This window comes from Trachypithecus francoisi, unplaced genomic scaffold (assembly GCF_009764315.1).
Source record: "Trachypithecus francoisi isolate TF-2019V2 unplaced genomic scaffold, Tfra_2.0 Lachesis_group0, whole genome shotgun sequence".
NCBI classification, from domain to species: Eukaryota; Metazoa; Chordata; class Mammalia; order Primates; family Cercopithecidae; genus Trachypithecus; species Trachypithecus francoisi.
In genome coordinates, this window is record NW_022681453.1 from 142199750 (window position 1) to 142224209 (window position 24460).

General features: G+C 40.0%; 1 protein-coding gene across 1 annotated transcript in view; it reads left to right on the forward strand.

Annotated features, from left to right (window-relative positions):
* The window catches only part of KIF15 (kinesin family member 15), a 95564-nt gene that overhangs the window by 7575 nt on the left and 63529 nt on the right, over window positions 1–24460 (forward strand). Inside the window, exons 2-7 of the mRNA XM_033212298.1 lie at window positions 4567–4609; window positions 5445–5628; window positions 8654–8730; window positions 11091–11128; window positions 15434–15531; window positions 17026–17205. Of these exons, the coding sequence (XP_033068189.1) occupies window positions 4567–4609; window positions 5445–5628; window positions 8654–8730; window positions 11091–11128; window positions 15434–15531; window positions 17026–17205 (620 nt within the window). The remainder of the gene's footprint in view (window positions 1–4566; window positions 4610–5444; window positions 5629–8653; window positions 8731–11090; window positions 11129–15433; window positions 15532–17025; window positions 17206–24460) is intronic.

Here is a 24460-nt window from a genome sequence, read left to right on the forward strand (position 1 = left end):
AATTTAGTGATAAGTTTTGAAACGTAATTTTTCTCTCTCTAGTCCTCATTTTTCTTAAAAACAAACCATGATAGGACTGAGTTGTTTGCAAAATAGACTTTAGTCTTATACTTGGCTTGATTATTTGCATGCAGTGCAGCAAGAATTATTTTTACAGAGGACTTTTAGATTGACTTTGATGGAACTCTATTCCACAAGGAATCTCAGATAGGACTTTCTAAAGCCGAGCCCAGCCATGGATTTGTACCCTCATATACCTGTGAGTTGGGTAAACTCCTCTCTTCTTGAGGTCCCAAGAGCATAGGGTTCCTGGGCCTGTTAAAAAGTGACACTTTTTACTCACCACAGATTAGGAACCATGTATGGGGACTGTGTAGGCAAGGTATGAGGCCAGTTTTCCCAAGGAGCTTTTATCAGTTCTGCAAGTCAAGCTTGACTCCTTAAAGGGAAGCATACCCTTCCAGTCAAAGGCCTTGGCAAAACAACTAGTGTCTTCAGTTGTGTCCTGTTGCAAAGAAAATGGACTCTTATTGCACTGATGCAAACAACTATATTGTCATAAGTTAAGAATACTCACAACTAGTTTCCAAATTCTGGAGAAGCCAGGCAGAGAGAGAGAGAGAGAGAGACAAACATGCTCCAAATTTTGTTCACAGGAGTATACCTTACTGAATTATTAAAGGCTGTAAAATAGTTCAAAATAGTTTCCTTGACTCTGAAAAACAAAACAAGGATTGGCAATGTTCCAAGCAAAAGTCAAAAAGATTACTTCAGTTTTATATTCATTAAGTCCATCCAGTTAACTCTTGTTTAGCTTGATATTCATGAACATTTCAACTCTTCATGAGTCCTGTTTGTTTTTTCTTTATTCTAATGTCACAATCTCCAAAGTTATCAGAAACCTGCATTTGAGAGCACCTATGAAAGTTCTATGGCTGATTATAAACCATCTTTTGAAAAGGATGAAAACAAGACAATAATAATCTGAGAATAACAAAATGTCCAGGGTAGTTACAGTCAGAAACAGAATTGACAAATAAATTTGGTTATCTCTGTGGTTTATAATAACATAACAACCTTAATTGTGATTGATAGCATATACTCCTGATGGGGCCCTAAGATAATTTCTGATGGCCTGGGACTCCTTGGAAAAAACAGAAAAGGTACCACAGATTCCATTTTGATGGTCAGACACTAGAATTTTAGAAATCCCGTACAGTTTTGGAACATATATTAATATTCCCTAAAATAAAACCTGAAGAAGATTAAACATTATTTTGGCAATCTCATGCACCTAACTAAACATGTCACGTAATCTGTTTACCTCTCTTCTGGATGTGCCAGGGGCCCTCTGTAGCATCTAAAAGCCAGGTGTCAGGAAAGATAATTTTGAAACTGAAGTTTGATTTTGGGAAGCCTGTTGAATATGTTAGAGGTTTAAAACATTTGATTTTTATGAAATAGAATTCCAGGTTACCATAAGTTATTTATTTTGCCAAAATGATGGCTCAGAAATTTTAAAAAGCAAAAACCTTTTATGACAACCCTTTACAGATTTAGCTGAAGAGCAGATTGGTGCCTTAAGAGACCCTTGTTGTGCTTTTATTTTAATGCTCAATTTACAGAAGAGCCATATAATACCCTTTTGAATTTAATCAGTATGTTCACACAAGGAATTTTTTTTGCAAGATTAATTTTTACAATCCTTCCACTACTTGTTTAAACGTTTAGCTTTATCTTATCTAATTCAAAACAGTCCTTTAACTCTAGGCAAAAATGTACATTTTGGTGACATCTGAATTTTACCGATAATTTTTAAGGCTGTTTTTATTTTTCAAAGATTAAAGTCATGTGAACTAAACGGTACCACAGCTCTTCTTTCTTTTAAAAAATATTTGATATAAGTGCTTATTTTCCTTTAGGCCAATTAATTAGAACTCTTGTGTATAGAGATCACACACACAACACATACATAACTACACAGGCAGAAGAAGATCCAGTAGCTATAAGATTTTCTGTTCACCAATTTCATAACTGGACAGTTAGCCTCTGAGTGGGGCCCTTTAAGAGCAGGGCTAGGATGGCCGGGCGCGGTGGCTCAAGCTTGTGATCCCAGCACTTTGGGAGGCCGAGACGGGCGGATCACCAGGTCAGGAGATTGAGACCATCCTGACTAACGTGGTGAAACCCCGTCTCTACTAAAAAAAAAATACAAAAAACTAGCCGGGCAAGGTGGCGGGCGCCTGTAGTCCCAGCTACTCGGGAGGCTGAGGCAGGAGAATGGCGTGAACCCGGGAGGCGGAGCTTGCAGTGAGCTGAGATCCCGCCACTGCACTCCAGCCTGGGCGACAGAGCTAGACTCTGTCTCAAAAAAAAAAAAAAAAAAAAAAAAAAAAAAAGAGAGAGCAGGACTAGGAAAACATGTAGTTTCTAGGGCCTAGTAAACAGATATAGCCAGAAAACAAAAACAGATTTTGAGAGGGATCCATCCACCGCCAATTCCTGGGGCTCCAATAGGAAAACAAAGGTCTCTCCCAAAATGGAATCCTGGAGCATTTTCTTTTTCCCCAAGGAGTGTCAGGTCATCAGAAATTATCTTAGGGCCCCTCATGCATGCATTAAGAGTGGCAAGACAAAATGGAGAAAAAGAATTCAGTTACCTGAGAAAAAACCTTTTCCCAGCAAAATAAGATCCAAGAAGAGAAAAACACAAAGGCCTTTTAAATATACTTATAACTTGGATATCCACTTTCAATTAAGCTGAGCGCTTTTTAAGAAAATCCTTTTAAGTCCCTTATTACCCAACGTTAGCCATGTAAAGTGGCCAGTATGTCTGGCTTCCAAACTTTACCAAACCTCCCAAGTGCTCAGAAGAAGGAAAATTCAAGGTGGTTCATGGAGGGGAAGAGAATCAACAAATGGCTAAGGTCACACAGATATCAAACCAGAAAGGACTCATTCCTTAAGCCAGGATTGAACCCAAGCCACCATTGTAAAATGGCAGAGGCTAAAACAAAGTACTGGGTACGTGGTTACAGGCCACGCTTCCAAGGACGTAAAACAAGATGGAGGCCTGCAGCAAAGTTTGCCATTGACCAGTTTGCCTGACTGGTTTGAACCGTGGACCTATGGAGTCCTAGGCTGGCATTCCATCCTAAGGTACCCCTCTTTCTGACAGAGCCGTACAGAAAGACATGGAAAGCACACCAGCTTGGCTACAGCTTAAGACCAACCTCACAAATCCTTTTTCATAATTGAAACCTTACAGAGAATATAAACAGTGATAGTTGGGGTCTTGGCCTAGTAAAACATCTTCAAAAAAAAAAAAAAAAAAAGCCTCTCACATAAAAGTTAACCCTGGTAGAAAAAAGGAAAAAAAGCTTAAATGCAGGGCTTGAAAGATGCTTGAAGGAAGAACCTGTTATTCTTATGCGAATGAGTTTCTGCAACAGGGAGAGAAATCTTTAATTGCTGTTTCTTCCCTGGGGCTTGGACCTAGCCGGGCCCCTTGGCTAGGGGAGGGGAAGACTCTACGGGCATGTGGTGGGGAACCCTAGCCAGCCAGCCAAGTGGGGTCCTTGGGCCATGCACCCCAGCCCCACCTGGGAGGGGAGGGATGCAAGGAGCTGCCACTCGCCCATCCATCCTACGCATGAGCCTGCAGCCATTGGGTTGGGGGTAGAACACCCCCAGTATTGTAAAAGAAAAGATAGGTGCTATTACAGTCTCAAAAAAAGAAGGAAAATGCCACAGAAAGGCTGGGCTGGGTTGGAATGAGGCCAACATTCCCTACCGTGAGAGTGATGGGGGGTAGAAGGGGGGCACAGTTTCCTCTACCCTCAGGAGAAGTCCGAGGACAATAAGGCTCAGAAACGAGAGAGAAAAAGACTTTTTTATTCACATTTTATTCACCTTTACTCATGTCCTTATACAGGCCACCAAAATGATGCAGGATTTTTTGCTCCTTAGCTCAGCTAAAATCCAGGTTCTTGTCACATGACCAGGAAAAATTAGGCACACAGATACATTGAAAGGCGAGGAGAGCAGAATTTATTAAAAGAAACCTCTCAATGAAAAAAGGAGGTCCTGCCAACAGGCTTCCACCTCACGGATTGAATACCAGGCCACAACACACCAGCTGAAGAGGCCAGGCTTCTCTCCCTGCATAAGGCACAAATTCCCATTGGCTCCACCCCATTCTCCCAGTGTGCATGTGGGCCCTTAGTCTGAGCCACTCGGCATTGATTTATTTCCCATACTGTGCATGTGTTGAGGGATGGAATTTTTCACTGTGGTTATGTTAGGCAAGCCCCCTGTGCACAATGACCTGGATGGCATTTGGCTGTCTCCTGTCTCTTATCACCATGACACTAGGTGTTATAACCAGTAATGGGTTAGGATAGAATGGGAATAGGATCAAGGCCTCAGCTGTGGAGCACCACATTGTTAATGTCAGGGATCTGAGGAGGCTGAATATAGTAGGCAACGCAGGAGCACGTTAGAGAAGAATAGGATTTCCATATTACAATTTAAATGACCTTTAATGACTTTTTATTTTTATTCCAGCTGAGTTACGCAGTGTGACAAGTGGTCAGTCTAACCAAACAAGGTAAGAAAAAAAATATTCTTGATGAGCTCCCAAAGGACTAGGGATTGAATATTTTTAAAACAACCATTTAGCTTAGTAAAGAGTACTTATTTCAAAATTTAACTTAGTCCTCAACCAGCTGGAAATGTGAGAAAATCGCATATTCCCTCTGCCCTCTCACTTTCCAGGCAAAATAATAGAATCAGTAGCATAATTCTCCTTGGGAATGCCTTACTTATTATTGCTAGTAAGAGGGAAATGAGAGACAAGCACTACTTCATGAAATGAACTCACACTCCCTTTGAGTTCAAGTAAAGGGTTGTGAAGGTGCCTGTTGTGAAGTAAATCAGTAAAAGGAATGGGTCATGTGAGACTCTTTAAAAAGAGATAAATTTGGCCGGGTGCAGGGGCTCATGCCAGTAATCCCAGCACTTTGGGAGGCCAAGATGGGCAGATAACTTGAGGTCAGGAGTTCAAGACAAGCCTGACCAATATGGTGAAACCCCGTCTCTACTACAAGTACAAAAATTAGCTGGGTGTGATGGCAGGTCCCTGTAATCCCAGCTACTTGGACAGCTGAGGCAGGTGAATCACTTGAACCCGGGAGGTGGAGGTTGCAGTGAGCCAAGACTGCACCATTGCACTCCAGCCTGGGCAACAAGAACAAAACTCTCCATCTCAAAAAACAAACAAGAAAAAAAGAGGTAAATTTGTATGGGGTATGTCTTCAGCTTTGTTGGAGAAACTCATTATAGAAACATTAGAGGCAATATGAGACTTGGATCCTTTTTCAGTTTTCTTACTTCTTCAATAAACTGCACTGCTACTTTTTTTTTTTTTTTTTTTTTGTCTTTAGTAATGAAGGTGATGCTATCAAAGTTTTTGTGCGAATTCGTCCTCCTACAGAAAGATCTGGGTCAGCTGATGGAGAGCAGAACTTATGCTTATCTGTGCTCTCCTCCACGAGTCTCCGGCTGCACTCCAACCCTGAGCCCAAGACCTTCATGTTTGATCATGTTGCTGATGTGGATACCACTCAGGTAATGATAATTGGAAACTTAACCTTTTTTTTTTTTTTTTTTTTGAGATGGAGTCTCACTCTGTCACCAGGCTGAAATGCAGTGGCATGATCTCGGCTTACTGCAACCTCCGCCTCCAGGTTTCTAGCAATTCTCCTGCCTCAGCCTCCAAAGTAGCTAGGACTACAGGTGCACACCACCATGCCTAGCTAATTTTGTATTTTTAGTGGAGAAGGGGTTTCACCACGTTGGCCAGGATGGTCTTGATCTCTTGACCTCGTGATCTGCCTGCCTTAGCCTCCTAAAGTGCTGGGATTACAGGTGTGAGACACCTTGCCTGGCTAGAAACTTTACTTTTTACCTGGAACAGGTAGGCCTTCATTAGCTCTAAGAATTTCATTTCTTGGCCAGGTGCGGTGGCTCACGCCTGTAATCCCAGCACCTTGGGAGGCCGAGGTGGGTGAATCACGAGGTCAGGAGATTGAGATCATCCTGGCTAACACAGTGAAACCCTGTCTGTACTAAAAATACAGAAAATTAGCTGGGTGTGGTGGTGGGAACCTGTAGTCCCAGCTACTTAGGAGGCTGAGGCAGGAGAATGGCATGAACCCAGGAGGCGGAGGTTGCAGTAAGTGGAGGTCACACTGCTGCACTCCAGACTGGGCAACAGAGCAAGACTCCGTCTCAAAACAAAACAAAACAAAACAAAAAAAGGATTTCTTTTCTGGGTTGGTCTCTTTTTAATTTCATCTGTCTCAAGGAGACTCAACTATTCCTTTTTTTTTTTTTTTTTTTTGAGACAGAGTCTGGCTCTGTCGCCCAGGCTGGAGTGCAGTGGCCGGATCTCAGCTCACTGCAAGCTCTGCCTCCCGGGTTTACGCCATTCTCCTGCCTCAGCCTCCCGAGTAGCTGGGACTACAGGCACCCGCCACCTCGCCCGGCTAGTTTTTTGTATTTTTTTTAGTAGAGACGGGGTTTCACCATGTTAGCCGGGATGGTCTCGATCTCCTGACCTCGTGATCCACCCATCTCGGCCTCCCAAAGTGCTGGGATTACAGGCTTGAGCCACCGCGCCCGGCCTTCCATAAATATTTTAAATCTAATTTTATTAAATAGTTTTCTCCTTTTTTCATCAAACTTTGTAGCAGAATGACAAAAGCCTCTTTTTTTTTTTTTTTTTTTTTACCAAGTGATAGGAAATTATGGGCATAGTGTCATATGCCTGTAAACCCAGCTATTCGGGAGGCTAAGGCAGGAGGATCACTTGAGCCCAGGAGTTTGAGGCTACAGCGAGCTATGATGGTGCCACTGCACTCCATCCTCGGCAACAGAGCAAGACTCTGTCTCTTAAAAAAAAAAAAGATCTGTGATGTTCAGTGTAGTAGCCATTAGTTGTATGTGGCTATTTAGATTTAAATTAATTAAATGAAACTTGAAAGTCAGTTCCTCATACACACTAGTCATATTAAAAGTGTTGCTCGTGCATCTGAGGCACTGGAGGTTAGTGAAGATGCACTTTTTGGAGTCAGTGGATGATTGAGAAGTATCGTTGAACTGCCTAATCTAAGGATTTAGGGTTACCATGATGTCAACAAGTGCTTTTCTAATTAACGTCAACTTAATTAAGACCTAGTTAGTGCTATCCAATGGAACTTTCTGCAGTGATGGAAATGTCCTGTATCTGTGCTGTTTGTTACAATGGCCTCTAGCCAAATGTGACTATATTTAAGTTTAAATTAATTAAATCCAATTTAAAATTCAGTGCATCAGATGCACTAGCCACATGTGGCTCCTGAGCACTTTTAATATGGCTAGTATGTATGAGGAACTGACTTTTAAGTTTTGTTTACTTAATTTAAATCTAAATACCTACATATAACTAACGGCTACTATACTGAACATCACAGATTTTTTTTTGTTTTTGAAGAGATGGGGTCTTGCTTTGTTGCCAAGGGTGGAGTGCACAAGTGATCCTCCTGCTTAGCCTCCCGAGTAGCTGTGATTATAGGCATGTGTCACTATGCTTGGCTAATTTTTTTTTCATTCCAGGATAAATCTCAATTATGCCCAGCTACATTTTAAATTTTTTGTAGAGATGGAGTCTTGCTATGTTCCCCAGGCTGGTCTCAATCTTATGGCCTCAAGCAGTCCTCCCATCTTGGCCTCCCAAAGTGCTAGGATTGCAGGTGTGAGTCACTGCACGCAGCCCATCACAGATCTTCAGTATTCCCTTATACATATAGATGTTTTTGGGCTGACATTTAGGTCTTTGGATCTTCTTTTATGTGGAGCATAGCTGGCCAAGAGATATATAAAATGAGGGCCTTGTGCAGTGGCTCATGCCTGTAGTCCCAGCACTTTGGGAGGTGGAGGTGAGGTCCACCTCACCAGGTGGATCACGAGGTCAGGAGTTTGAGACTAGCCTGATCAACGTGGTGAAACCCCGTTTCTACTAAAAATACAAAAATTAGCCAGGCATGGTTGCGCGCACCTGTAGTCCTAGCTACTCAGGAGGCTGAGGCAGGGGAATCGCTTGAACCTGGGAGGTGGAAGTTTCAGTGAGCTGAGATTGCGCCATTGCCCTAAAGGTGACAGAGCGAGACTCCATCTCAAAAATAAATAAATAAATAAAAATAAACTGTAGATTTGGGAGTTCTTACATTCTTAATAAGACTGCATCTACTTATAGGTAAAAATGAAAATAAAATGGAGGTATTGACTGTTCAATGCAAACTTACGGGAAAAATCACTGAAGAAGATATACACCCATTTTTTATGCTAGTACCAGTACAATAACTAGATGCAATATGCTTTACAAAATTCTGTATAAAGTTTAGTTGTGTGCTTTAAATCTATAGTTGTATAGGAGATTAATAGATGTAATTATGTTTAAAGTTTTATCATCTTAGATAGTTTAGCCTTTTTTCTGTAATGGATGTTAGCCATCTTATTACTAACCAATTTTTGCTGTTACATTGTAGAATGTAATTTAGGAAAAATGTTTTCATTTTTATGAAATGTTAAACATGTTTGGTTATGTTTGTAGGAGTCTGTATTCTCAACTGTGGCTAAAAGCATTGTGGAGTCTTGCATGAGCGGTTATAACGGTACCATCTTTGCATAGTAAGTTGTTGTCTGTGTCCTTATACATAGTGCATGCTTGTATTATTTTCCTGTTGCTGTTGTAACAAATTACCACAAACTTAGTGGCTTAAAACAACACAAATGTATTATCTTACAGTTCTGTAAGTGAAAAGTTCAACTCGGGTCTCTCATGGGCTAAAATCAAGGCGTCAGCAGGGATGCAATTCTTTTGGCAGCTCTGTTCCTTTCTGGAAAATTGTTTTTTTGCCTTTTTCAGCTTCTAGAGGCCACCCACATTACTTAGCTTACAACCCCCTTTATCTTCAAAACCAACAACATGTAACTCTTTGACTCTTCTTCCTTAGTCACACCTCCCTCTGACAGCAGCTAAAATCGGTTTTCTGATTTTGGGGACTCATATGATTAGATTTGCCCTGCCTGGCTATCAAGGTAGCAGGGATTACACTCGAAGGTAGAGGGGTTGTGTAGAGCAGAGTATCTGTCTAACTATATATAACACATTTTTTTGTAAGAAAGGTTTGTCCAGCCAGGCGTGGTGGCTCATGCCTGTAATCCTAGCACTTTGGGAGGCTGAGGTGGGCGGGTTACTGGAGTTCAGGAGTTCAAGACCAGCCAGGCCAACATGGTGAGACCCCGTCTCTACTAAAAATACAAAAAAAAAAAAATAGCTGGGTGTGGTAGTGCTCACCTGTAGTCCCAGCTACTCGGGAGGCTGAGGCAGGAATCACTTGAACCCAGGAGGCGGAGGTTGCAGCAAGCCGAGATTGAACCAGTGCACTCCAGCCTGGGTAACCGGGTGTGACTCTGTCTCAAAAAAAACAAAACAAAACAAAACAAAAAAGATTTGTCTGTTTTCCACATTTATTTATTCAATTATTTATATGTTATGGATGTACATTTATTTTATTCTTTAGGTTATAATCCAATACTAAAAATTATTTACCTTGTTGTTTCTGTTGTTCCAGCTTTGCCCAGTGTGCCCTCCTTGAGGCTGGTTTTTGTGTCCCTTTGCTATAGCTCACCCTTTTGTTTTCTGAGCCCCTTCTTACTTTGTGATGCTACAAGATGCTCTGGGCTCATCTTGTGTTTTCCTTGACCTATGCCTAGAATCAGCTATTTCACCAATGAACCCTAATTCCTTTAATTGGAGCATGGTATTTAGCAACCAAGATCTGGGTGCTAGGTGTGTTTGGTTTGTTGCTTCTAGGCCTTCTCAGTAGACAGAGCTAGGTAATACATGGCGGGGTGGGTATACTGTCTGGTTTACTGAGGACAATACCAATTGTCAAGTATTAATAGTGTCCTCTTCACTCTCAAGTGCCTGTTTGGACAATAATCTGTAGGATTACCCTATTTGTAGGGGACTCAATAATATCCATTTCTCATTCTGAGTTACTAAAGAACTTTATTCCTTTTCTTCCAGAAGAAGGGGGTAAAAAACTGTAGCATACTGTTTTCTAGTTTTGGGGGGCATTTAATGAAAAAGTAAATTCAAAATTTTCTATTTTTGCTGTGAATCTAAGCTAAAGTCTTTTGATATCCTGATTGACATCTTTAAAATACAACTTTTTATTTTATTTTTTTTTTAAGATAGGGTCTTGTTATGTTGCCCAGTCCTGGAGTGCAGTGGCTATCCACAGCTGTGATTCTAGTGCACCACAGCCTGGAACTCCTAGGCTCAAGCCATCTTCCTACTTTAGCCTCCTCAGTAGCTGGAACTGCCTGGCTTCAACGTTTTTACTTTTAGTTTTTTGTTACTCTTGTTTCTGTTAAGCGGGATAACAGGAGAGATGACATTGCAGAGAAACCTATAGCATAAGAATTTTTTTATTGCTTTATATTTAAATGAAGAGATTTTAGTATCTTTTAAAGACAAATAATTTAGGAAAGGAAATGCTGTATTACTTAGCATAGCAAAAATTGGAAACAAAAGTTCATTTGATTCTGGTTAAATAAATTATGGTGCTGCAAGATGCTCCATGATCCCAAACCCGTGGAATACGGTGTAGCTATTAAAAATAATGAGGCAGACCTCTATTGCTGACCTAGAAAGGTATCTGAGGTAAAATTAAGGGAAAAACAGGTTGCCAAGCAGTATGAAGAGCATTATCTCAATATTTGTAAATAAAGATTAAATGAAAACTCTGATGGCTATGTTTGTGTAATACAGAAGCATTTGCCAATTAATAGTGGTTAGCTCTTTGTAGGGAGATTGGAGAAAAAAGAGGCGGATCATTCACTTTTTATCTAATAGAATTTTAAAATGGAAAGAAAATAAGCTAACTTTTTGTGGAGAAAATTTATACACTAGTATTATAATAGGAGTAGTCTTTTAATTTTATGTGTAAAAATAACATGTAAAACATTATTTTTTACAGTGGACAGACTGGCTCAGGGAAGACATTTACTATGATGGGTAAGTAAATTAAAGATTAACTTTTGTTGGCTTAATCTACCCTTTCTGTGATAACAGTAACCTACAACATTTTGGGGAAAGGCATAATTTCTATATATGATGTTGATGTCTTGAAATTAAGGAGATTCCCTAGGCTTCTGCCAAGTTGTGAGTTTTTTGCTAGCAAAGTCCATGTGTTAATCATGTTTGCAGCTATGTTTCCAACTCAATGCCTGGCACAGAGTGGTGCTGAATAAACAGGTTTTCAGTAGGATTTAATGAATTTGTATATGTTTCTACACCTGTATAACTACTAACCAGATCAAGATTCCTTCCTGGTCAGTAACTACCAAACCCTGTCCCCTGGAATGCCTATTACTCTGATTTCTGTCATCATTAATATTGCTTGTTTTTCCTCTACAAATAATATTTTATTGTGTATCTTTTGTTTCTGGTCTTTTAGTGTTGTTTCTGCGATTCACTGATGTTGTTGCAAGTAGTAGTAGTTTATTTCCATTACTGTATAATATATTATTGTATGAATATACTACACATTTTCCAGTCTACTGTTGATAGACATTTGGATTATTTCAACTTTTCAGCCATATGAATAATGTTGCTGTGAACATCTTTTCTTGTGTCTTTTGAAATAATTTGTGTTGGATATGTATCCAGGAAAATTGCTGGATCATAGTATATATGTATATTTAGCTTTAGTAATTCTGCCCAACAGTTTCCCAAAGTGATTATCTCAGTAGTATATGGAAGTTCCAGTTGCTCCACTTCCTTATATGTACTTGAAATTGTCAATTTAAAAAATTTTAGCCATTCTTAAGTATGTACAGTATTTTCTTATTGGGTGTTTATTTCTGTTGACAACTGAATACCTTTTATATGTTTACCCGATATATCAATAGCCCCTCTGTTGAAATGCCCATTCAAGCTTTTTTCTCCCATTTAAAAAATTAGCGGCCGGGCGCGGTGGCTCAAGCCTGTAATCCCAGCACTTTGGGAGGCCGAGACGGGCGGATCACGAGGTCAGGAGATCGAGACCATCCTGGCTAACATGGTGAAACCCCGTCTCTACTAAAAAATACAAAAAACTAGCCGGGCGCGGTGGCGGGCGCCTGTAGTCCCAGCTACTCGGAGGCTGAGGCGGGAGAATGGCGGGAACCCGGGAGGCGGAGTTTGCAGTGAGCCGAGATCGCGCCACTGCACTCCAGCCTGGGCGACACAGCGAGACTCCGTCTCAAAAAAAAAAAAAAAAAAAAAAAATTAGCTTGACTTTTTCTTACTCATTTGTGGATATTCCTTATAAAACAGAGAAGTTAGCCTTTTGTCTATGATATGGATTCCAGATTTTTCTCTAGGTTTTTCATTTGTCTTTTGACTTACTTGAGGTTTTTTTTTTTTCTATGCTAAAGTTTTATTTTACATGGCTGAATTTTTTTCTTTTCTTTTTCTTCTTCTTTTTTTAATTTTTTTGAGACGGAGCCTTCCCCCTGTCGCCAAGGCTAGAGTGCAATGGTTCAATCTTGGCTCACTGCAACCTTCACCTCCTGGGTTCAAGGCAATTCTCCAGCCTCAGCTTCCCAAGTAGCTGGGATTACAGGCATGCACCACCACACCTGGCTAATTTTTGTATATTTAGTAGAGATGGGGGTCTCACCATGTTGGCCAGGCTGGTCTCCAACTTCCGGCTTCAAGTGCTCCACCTGCCTCAGCCTCCCAAAGTGCTGGGATTACAGGCAGAAGCCACTGCACCCGGCTTCTTTTTCTTCTTTAATGGCTTCTGAATTGTGAGTTGTAGTAAGAAAGGTCTTCCTCTCTCTCTGAGGTTATAACAACAACAACAACAAAAAATAATTGAATACTCGTACTTACAGTATGCCCGGCACTCTTGAAGACACTGTTGGTTTACTTGAATACAAGGCAGTGTCCTGGCTCTTGTGGACCTTCTGATTTTCAGGCAGGGGGAATACACAATTAAAAGCAAATACACCTGTAGAAATTATGCCAGAGGTAATAAGTGCTATGAATTAAAATAAAGCCATGTAAAGGGATGGAAAAAAGTAGAGGGTGCTATTTTAGATGGTGGGTCAGGAAAGATCTCTCAGGAGGTCACCTTTGGAGTTACTAAGTGAAATGAGAGTGAACAATGAGACTGTCCAAGAGAATAATCTTACAGGCAGAGGAACAGCAGTTGCACAGGCCCTGAGGTGGGTGCACACTCAAGAATGTTTGAAGAACAGCAGAAGACCCATTGAGAGTGGAGTTTTCCAGGATAAGGGGCTGGTAGCATGGGAAGTCGGAGCTATACCCTAGGGCCAGGTCATATAGGCCCTGGTGAGGATTTTGTATTTTGTTTTGAATGTGATGTGACATTATTGGAAGAGTTCTTTTTTAAAATAAACAAATAGGAAGTACATGATCTGATATATAATTAAAAGGATTACTCAGGCAGCTAAATGGAATAAAGACTATTAGGGGAGGCCGGGCGTGGTGGCTCAAGCCTGTAATCCCAGCACTCTGGGAGGCGGAGACGGGCGGATCACAAGGTCAGGAGACTGAGACCATCCTGGCTAACACGGTGAAACCCCGTCTCTACTAAAAAATACAAAAAACTAGCCGGGCGAGGTGGCGGGCACCTGTAGTCCCAGCTACTCGGGAGGCTGAGGCAGGAGAATGGCGTGAACCCAGGAGGCGGAGCTTGCAGTGAGCTGAGATCCCGCCACTGCACTCCAACCTGGGCGACAGAGCGAGACTCCATCTCAAAAAAAAAAAAAAAGACTATTAGGGGATAGAGCAGGATTAGGAGATACTGCAGTGGGTCAGGCAAGAGATGATGAAGGTAATTAAAGATTTGTTGAATCTTTGTCTTAGTCTATTTGTGTTGCTGTAAAGGAATACCCGAGGCTGGGTAATTTATAAAGAAAAGAGGTTTATTTGGCTCACAGTTCTGCAGATCATAGAGGAAGCGTGGCACCAGCATCTGCTCGGCTTCTGGTGAGGGCCTCATGCTGCTTCAACTCATGGCAGAAGACAAAGGGGAATGGGCATGCAGGGATTACATGGTGAGAGAGGAAAGTGAGAGAGAGAGAGAGAGAGTAAAGTGAGAGAGAGGGAGAGAGACAAAGAGAGAGAGAGATGAGGAGGTGCCAGGCTCTCTCCAACAACTAGTTCTCTTGGGAAATAAGAGAACTCACTCCCATGAGAATGGCACCAAGCCTTTCATGAGTGGTTGTGCCCCCCCACACTCCATGACCCAAAAATGTCCCAGCAGGCCACACCTCCAACAGTGGGGATCAAATTTCAACATGAGAATTGGGGCCAAACATACTATATCAAATTGATCTTTGTATAATATATTCTCCAACAGGAAAATGATGTAAAATTATCTGCATGTTCTAATATTCATTCTCTTTATTCATTTACTTGCATTTTTCTACCTCTGTTATGTGTTTCTTAAGCTACGAGTTACAAGGACCATTTAAAATATTCCAGGTGTGGTGCAAGGCCTTCTAGCAAAGACAACTATTATATTTTAAAATTTATTCTTTATTTTTCTTCTGCATATCAGCATTTTGTTAGCTCCTTTGGTCTCTAAGGCATACTTCACCAATATTTTGATTGTTAAATAGATCTAGATCTTTTCTAGCTATATATATTTTTTCTGGGAAATATTGCTATAACTTGAATTAGAATTCCTTAGAATCCTGCTATTTACATATACACTGATATCTCTTCCTTTTCCCAGTGTAACAAAATAGAGACTCTGCATTTTTCTGTCTGCATGGAAATCTTGTAAGATATTCTTACAGTACTTTTCTTACCAGCTTGGCTTTTATTGCCTAATTTAAGAAAAATCAACTAGCTAACCCTGATTTTTAGTACTTAATGTGTTTAAAGCACTAACATGGCTCTCAGTGCTTTGCCTTTACACTCTCAGTTAATTCTTTCCAATAACCCTATGTGGTATTTATTACCATTATTATCCCCATTTTATAACTGAGAACTCTGCAACTTAAGAGGGATTTAGTAATTAGCCTATGGTCACAAGGTATGGGGCCAAGGCCTGGACCACAGGTCAGTCTATGAGACCAAATGTGCTGCAATAAAGTACAATTATTTGATATTCCTGCAGATTTTGGTACCTGGCAGTTGGAAAAATTTCAATTCCTTTCACAGACCTAAATTTAACTTGCTTGGAGCACAAGTAGGAAAATCATTATACAGTATAATCATCTTATTTCTATATAAATTGCCATTTTGAAAGACTTTTGGAATAGAATAAAAATCCAGTGTTTATTTTTTTCACTTTTTTAGGACCATCTGAATCTGATAGTTTTTCTCATAACCTGAGAGGAGTAATCCCACGAAGTTTTGAATATTTGTTTTCCTTAATTGATCGTGAAAAAGAAAAGGTAAAACTTAATGTAAAAATAAAGTGGTTCTGTGAAATGTCTAATTTTGAATAGGTAGCTCCTGATAATTAGCTCATGATACATGGTGAAGCATGAATGGTACTACTCTGCAATGTGGATAGACTAGTGTGGTATAAAAAAATCTTTCAATTCTGAGGATAATATTAAGGATTCTGAGTTGTTTTATCTCAATTGAGTTTTTAGTTTATAAAACATGCATTATGCTTTATCCCAAATTGCTAGTTTACAAGAAAGGAAAATAATGCTTCTGGGGCTCTCAGAAAAAATATTTTGCAAGAGAAACTGTAAAGAAAATCTCAACTGAGGAAAACAGATACATTAATACACTAAGCCTAATCATCTACCTGTACTTAGGCTCACAGGTGACTGCAGGTGTCCCTAAATCCTCATGGCATCCAGCAGTGATGGACTCATCCTCACCATCTTTGTAGCACGTGCTACTGCCTTCCCATGGTCTTTGTGCTCCACATGTGGTATGGCTCCATCACCGTGGGGATATGGTCTTTCCTCCTGCATTGGCTCCCAGGTTGGGCCTTCTCACAATTGTGCAGATTTAGCTTGGGGAAGTCGGGGCTTAGAACCATTTGTATTTTATGTTCCATTACTTATGTACCAAAGAATCTTATATATAACATTGGTTTACTATTTACTCCTTTGCAGAAATCACCTATCTGTAACACTGAAGTTAGACACACAAATTGTGTGGCAGTGAAATAATTTAGTACCATGCATTTCTATGGTTAAAAATCCTATAAAGTCTTTTAAAATAAATTATTTTCAATCGTTTGAAGAACATAACACTTGTTTCAAATAAAACTTTATGAGGACATCAAATATATAAGACAGACAAAAATGGAATTTCCCAACTGGACTGCTTAATTCTCCTCTCCCTGTATTAGCTCCCAGGCACCTGTGGAGGCCCCTAGGGTGCCTGGGACCACACTTTGATGCAGCTCTAAAATATAATCATGTGTTAAAACTAGTTATTGGCGGAGCGCAGTGGCTCACGCCGGTAATCCCAGCACTTTGGGAGGCTGAGGTGAATCACGAGGTCAGGAGATCGAGACCATCCTGGCTAACACAGTGAAACCCCATCTCTACTACAAATACAAAAAATTAGCCAGGTGTGGTGGTGGGCACCTGTAGTCCCAGCTACTCGGGAGGTTGAGGCAGGAGAATGGCACAAACCCAGGAGGCGGAGCTTGCAGCGAGCCCAGATCGCGCCACTGCACTCCAGCCTGGGCGACAGAGTGAGACTCCATCTCAAAACAAAACAAAACAAAACGAAACAAAACAAAACAAAACAAAAAACTAGTTATCTAGATTTTTTTACTTTTAGGTATCTTATATTGTATTAAAGGATAATAGCATAGGAGATTTATATCTTGTGAAGCAAGTGCAAAATTAATGTTTATGAAAACTAGGTATGAACACATGAAAATAATGTATCTAAACGAGGCTTCTTTTTTACAGGCTGGAGCTGGGAAGAGTTTCCTTTGTAAGTGTTCCTTTATTGAAATCTACAACGAGCAGATATATGACCTATTGGACTCTGCATCGGCTGGACTGTACTTAAGGGAGCATATCAAGAAGGGAGTCTTTGTTGTTGGTGCAGTGGAGCAGGTGGTAACCTCAGCTGCTGAAGCCTATCAGGTACCCTGCAATGAGCACTTATTTGGTGCTTAGGCAATAAACCTGCTGTGAAAGCACCCCAATCTCAAAAAAGTAAGAATTGAGGTGCCAAAAATATGTCATAAAGGCATAATACAGAATGTTCATGAGAAGTAAAGATAAAATAATATGGCAGTATTTTATTCTATTCTAAGAGTCTTTCAAAATGGCAACCTGGAAAGGGCAATTTAAACAGAAATAAGATGATACGTTGTATAATCAGTTTCTTATTTGTCCATATGTCTTTAGTGGTTCTTCCTAGGAGATGCCTGTTTGAGGGGCTTTTGGGAACTCTGGCCTTTAAACCAGCTGGCTGTTCTTTTCTATGTTGCTTGCTTGTTAGGTGTCAAAAGCTAACTTATCGTGAGCATTCAGCTCAGGACAAGCAAACCTCTTGACAGGAATTTACAAAATATTCTAGATAAGTTTTTATGAAATCTGATCTGGTCCAATGATTTGAAAGTTTTTTTATTATGTAACATTTGACACATGTAAAATATTGCCACACACATGTAAGTTACCAAGCATAATGTTAAAGTGAACATTCAGGAGGCTTTTAGACAATTTAAAGACCCTAGTATCACCAGTACTATCCTATTTACTGGTGATATTTGGTTTTTTAAATATACTATAAATAGGTAAATAGGATACCTGTCCTCCCTATCCCATATCCCTGGCTCCTCTCCAAAATTAAGCACTAAGTTGAATGTCATTATCATTTTCTTCCACTTTTAAATCACATATATATGTGGTTTTGCCTCTTTTTGAGTTTGAAAAAACACATATTTAGCTCTCTATGACTTTAAAAACTCAACATGGTTTATGAAATCTATGTTGCATTTCATTTATTTTCACTGCTGTATGATATTTCATAATTTATTCTTTGATCTTCAACAATCCTCTTTATTCCAGCTGTTTAAATTGAGACTCCCCCAAGCAAGAGACAGCTTCTACTTGTGACCAAATGTGTGTATACATACATACTCAAGAAATTGTGTTGGGTTTTTTATTGGAATTACATTGCAGTTATAGACCAGTTTAGAGGAATTAACATTTTTTTACGATGTTTTACAATATTCAGTCCATATATTAACATGATATGTCTCCTCTTTTATTTAGATCTTTAATGTCTTGCAATATAATTTTAATAATTTTCATCATAAAAGTCATACATACTTTTTGTTAACTTTATTCCAGTATACCTTATGTTTTTAGTTGCTCTAATAATCTCTTTTATTTTCATTTTTATTTATTTTTTATTTATTTATTTTTTTTGGAGACAGAATCTTGCTGTGTCGCCCAGGCTGGAGTGCAGTGGCGTGATCTCAGCTCACTGCAACCTCTTGTCTCCTAGGTTCAAGCAATTCTCGTGCCTTAGCCTCCCAAGTAGCTGAGACAGGTGCACACTACCATGCCTGGCTAATTTTTTGTGTTTTAGGAGAGACAGAGTTTCACCATGTTGCCCAGGCTGATCTTGAACTCCTGAGCTCAGGCAATCCACCCGCCTTGGCCTCCCAAAGTGCTAGGATTACAGACATGAGCTACTGCGCCCAGCACATAGTCTCTTTTTAAAATTATATTTACTGTTTGGTGTGTATAGAAATGCAGTTGAATTTTTCTCTTCTTTTTTTTTTTTTGAGACAGAATCTCGCTCTGTTGCCCAGGCTGGCGTGCAGTAGCGCGATCTTGGCTCACTGAAAGCTCTGCCTCCCGGGTTCATGCCATTCTCCTGCCTCAGCCTCCCGAGTAGCTGGGACTACAGGTGCCTGCCATTACGCCCGGCTAATTTTTTTGTTTTTTTGTTTTTTGTTTTTTTTTTTTGAGACGGAGTCTTGCTCTGTCGCCGGGGCTGGAGTGCAGTGGCCGGATCTCAGCTCACTGCAAGCTCCGCCTCCCGGGTTCACGCCATTCTCCTGCCTCAGCCTCCCGAGTAGCTGGGACTACAGACGCCCGCCACCTCGCCCGGCTAGTTTTTTTTTTTGTATTTTTTAGTAGAGACGGGGTTTCACAGTGTTCGCCAGGATGGTCTCGATCTCCTGACCTCGTGATCCGCCCATCTCGGCCTCCCAAAGTGCTGGGATTACAGGCTTGAGCCACCGCGCCCGGCCTGTTTTTTTTTTTAGTACAGACGGGGTTTCACCGTTTTAGCCAGGATGGTCTCGATTTCCTGACCTCGTGATCCACCCGCCTTAGCCTCTCAAAGTGCTGGGATTACAGGCGTGAGCCACCGTGCCTGGCCAAAATGCAGTTGATTTTTATAAGATGCTTTTATAATTAGTCACCTTGCTAACTATCTTAAAAAATCAAGAATGTGTGTTAAAGTTTTGTTTCATGCTTTTTCCACTATTGTTGAGATAATCTTGTGTTTTTTCTTCTTTAACATGTTAACTTGATAAAGTACTAGATTAAGATTTGCTAATATTTTGTTTAGTATTTTTCATCAATTTAAAAAATTGAGATCAATCTGTAATTTCCTTTGTCCTATTCCGTTTTTGTTTTTGTTTTTGTTTTTGTTTTGAGACAGGGTCCCGCTCTGTCACCCAGGCCGGAGTACAAGTGACACAAACAATCATGGCTCACTGCAGCCTTGACCTCCTGGGCCTAACAGATCCTCCCACCTCAGCCTCCCTAGTAGCTGGGACTACAAGTGCACAGCATTATGTTTGGCTGAGTTTTGAATTTTTTTGTAGAGATGAAGTTTAGCCATGTTGTCCAGGCCTGTCTTGAACTCCTGGGCTCAAGCATTTTACCTGCCTCAGCCTCCCACTATAGGCTGAGACACTGCACCCGGCCCTATTCTCTTTGTCTTGTTTTATTTATCAACGTTACTTGTTTTCTGAAAGTATTTATGCCTGGGATGACTTATTCTTAGAATATATAGTAGAACTCATCTGCAAAATTATCTGGGTCTTGTGAGAAGATTTTTAACTACAAAAAAAAATTATTTTAATAGAGTCATGCAGCCATTTTATTTCTTCTTGGGTCAGTGTTAGTAAGTTATGTATTCTTAGAAAAATTTCAATTTCCTCTTAGTTTTCAAGTATATTGGCATAAAGTTGTTCCTAGTATTAACATTTTTACAATCTTTGCCATAACTGCCATTTTGTTTGCTTTTTACATGGTTGTTATAGTTTATATGGACTTGCTCTTTAATATTTTCTTTGTTTTTAGTTTCTCCTGGGTTTATCTTGCTGTTCTTTTTCAGCTTCTTAAGCTGGATGTTTACTCGTGTTGGCATTTCTTTTGTGATATAAGTATTTAATGCTATAAATTTTTACTTAATACTTCTTTAACTTCACACAAGTTTTAATATTTTAATTATCGTGTAGATCCAAATATTTTTCTATAATTTTTTTGACTCATTAATTACTTAGAAATGTGATTTTAAATTCCAAAGTTTGTGGGATTTCTAACTTATTTCTCATGTTGATTCTCAATTGCACTGGGATCAGAGAATGTGGTCTTATGTGACATCTAGTCTTTGAGATTTTTTTGAGACATAATTTATGGATTTATAACAATTTTTTTCAAGTGTGCCATGTGTGCTTAAGAAGAATATGTATCCTTGGTACAAGGTTTTATATTTTTGCGAGTTTTCTTGTCCCTGTAATCTATTGATACTTCAGAGAGGTGCACTGATTTCCCACTAAGGTGTTGGTTTTTCAGTTTCATTGTGATTTTTTTCTGTATGTATATATTTATATACATTCACATGGAAACACAAGTCCTCACTTAACATCCTGATAGGTTCTTGGAAACTGACTTTAAGTGAAACAATGTATAATAAAACCAATTTTACTACAGACTAATTGATACAAAGAAGAGTTAAGTTCCTACTGAATATTTCTAGTCATAAAAGCATCACTAAACTTCTCAATAAGGACCCAACACACTTCTAATATTAAACATTAAAATAAATGTGAACTATACGTTTATTTAAAAAAGATGATAAAAACAACTAAGATAATTATTTACCCAGGTTTGGTGGATAAGTGAGTGATGGCAGTCTTGGTGTTGGGTTAAATCGGGAATAAATGTTTACAAAGTAGAAATTGTCAGGAGCACTTCCTACCACCATACAGTTCAGAAACAAGCGATAACAAATATGGTGGGCTCACTGAGTACTTTCATACTGCATTGTTTATTGTCCTGTATTTGTATGAGTATCATATACTTTATGAATTTTTTTTTTTTTTCTTGAGACAGTCTCACTCTGTCTCCAAGGCTAGAGTGTAGTGGTGCGATCTCGGCTCACTCCAACCTCTGCCTCCTGGGTTCAAATGATTCTTGTGCCTCAGCCTCCTGAGTAGCTAGGACTACAGGCATGTGCCACCACACCTGGCTAATTTTTTGTATTTTTATTAGAGATGGGGTTTCGTCATGTTGGCCGGACTGATCTTGAACTCCTGACCTCAGGTGATCTGCCCTCCTCAGCCTCCCAAAGTGCTCAGTTTACAGGCATGAGCCACCACACCTGGCCACTTTATGAATTTTTATTTGGCAATATTTGTATTAATTCATTTTCTACCATGCTTATTCCTGTTCAGGTTTACATGTGGCAGGAACCAACCAAGACAGGACACCATTCTATTGCAGGCACGTACATCCAGTCAGTCAGACTGGGATCATTTGGATGTGCCAGTTCTCTTACCATGCACATCTTTGGAATGTGGGAGGAAACGAGAGTACCTAGAGAAAGCCCATGCAGACAAGAGGAGAACCGTAAACTTTACACAGACAGTCGCCCTGGCTGGAAATCATTTTTTTTTCTCAACTTCACAACAAAATAACATTGAATGAAATGGAGGACCTGCTGTGGACTCTTTTGTTCGGTGTATATACAAGTGTAGAATTAGTATATATCTTCCTTTTATTTTCATCTATAATTCCTTATTGACCCTACACTTTCCTATCAACACATTTTGCTTTACAAATATGTTTTGTTTGATGTTCACATACCACTCAACATTCTTTTGTTTACCATTTGCCTGGTATATGTTTCTCCATCAGTCTTTCTGTTTCTTTTTTTTTTTTGAGTCTCGCTCTGTCACCAGGCTAGAGTGCAGTGGTGTGATCTCGGCTCACTGCAACCTCCGCCTCCCGGGTTCAAGCTATTTTCCTGCCTCAGCCTCCCGAGTAACTGGTACTACAGGCGCGCGCCAGTGTGCCCCGTTAATTTTTATATTTAGAGACAGAGTTTCACCATGTTGGCCAAGATGGTCTCGATCTCTTGACCTCATAATCTGCCTGCCTTGGCCTCCCAAAATGCTGGGATTACAGGCGGATTACAGGCGTGAGACACCGCGCCTGGCCCCTTCTGTTTCTTAGTATGTTAAGTGTTTTTTGTAAACTACAAAGCTATACTTTGCTCTTTTTTTTAACCGCTCATGACAGTATCTTACCTAATTTATTTACATTAGTGTATGATTGTTGATATTGTTAGACTGGTTTCTACTATCTTTTTTAGTGTGTTTTGCCTGTTTCATCTAATGCTTCCTTCTCTTTTCTTGCCTTTTTGTTTTTGATCCAGTATGCAGCATGATTTGTTGAAAAAAACTTTCTTTTTCCCATTACATTGCCTTTGCACCTTTGGTGAATTGACTGTACACATATGGGTTTATATCTAACTGTATTCTGTTCTGTTGATCTGTTTCTTTTCATCAATACTAAACTGTCTTGATTATTACATAACTTGTTGCTAAGTAGTGTCTTTAGATCAGGGAGAGTAAGTCTTCCAACACTTCTTTTTAACAGTTATTTTGGTTATTCATTGTCCTTTGCATTTTCATTTAGATAGAACCAGTTTGTCAATTTCTACAAAATAGGCTGATGGGATTTTGAGTGGGATTGTGTTGAATCTATCAATTATTTTTGGTAGAATTGGCATCTTAACAACATTGAGTCTCCCAGTCTATGAACATTCACCAAGTATTTTTGTTTTTGATTTTTTATTTTGATTTTTATAGAAGTATTCAAGCAAACATGCTTGTATTTGCTTTTTCTCCTTCTGTTGCACAAGTGACAGCATACTGTGCTATTTTTATACCTTGCCTTTTTTATTTTAGAGACCAAGTCTCACTGTGTTGCCCAGGCTGGAATGCAATGGCGCAATCTTGACTCACTGCAACCTCTGCCTTCTGGGTTCAAGAGATTCTCCTGCCTCAGCCTTCCGAGTAGCTGGGATTACAGGTGTCTGCCACCATGCCCAGCTAAATTTTGTATTTTTTCATAGAGACAGGATTTCACCATGTTGGTCAGGCTGGTCCTGAACTCCTGACCTCAGGTAGTACACCTGCCTTGGCCTCCCAAAGTGCTGGGATTACAGGTGTGAGCCACGGTGCCCAGCTGCTTTTTTTAAATAATAGTATTTTGGAATTTGTCTCAGGTTGGAGGATCTCTCTCTCTCTCTCTCTCTCTTTATAGCTGTATGAATGTATCAGATGTATTTAATATGTAATATACAGTATTTAATGTTATAGAAAGAAAACATAAAGTACTATCCAAGGAATATACAAGATACAAATAGCTGGGCGCAGTGGCTCACTCCTGTAATCGCAGCCTCTTTGGGAGGCCAAGGTGGCGGATCACTTGAGGTCAGGAGTTCAAGACCAGCCTGGCCAACATGGTGAAACCCCGTCTCTACTAAAAATACAAAAAAAGTAGTCAGGCATGATGATGCATGCCTGTACTCCCAGCTACTCCAGAGGCTGAGGTGGGAGGATCATTTGAGCCTGGGAGGCAGAGATTTCAGTGAGACACGAACACGTCACTATACTCCAGCCTGGGTAATAGAGTGAGACTCCATCTTAAAAAAAAGAAAAATGATACAAATAATTTCAGTTTTATACTGTTGATGATTAATAGGGTTATTATAGCTAGGAATTTTTTTTTTTTTTTTTTTTTTTTAATGAGACAGAGTCTCTCTCTGTCACCCAGGCTGGAGGGGAATGGCCCGATCTCGGCTCACTGCAACCTCCGCCTCCTGGGTTCAAGTGATTCTCCTGCCTCAGCTTCCTGAGTAGCTAGGACTACAGGTGCGTGCCACTACGCCTGGCTAATTTTTTGTATTTTTAGCAGAGATGGGGTTTCACCATGTTAGCCAGATAGGTCTTGATCTCCTGACGTCATGATCCGCCCACCTGGGCCTCCCAAAGTGCTGGGATTACAGGCGTGAGCCACCGCGCCCTGCCAACATCTACAATTTATTGAGTGAAGGTGCCAAGCACTGTGCTACCTT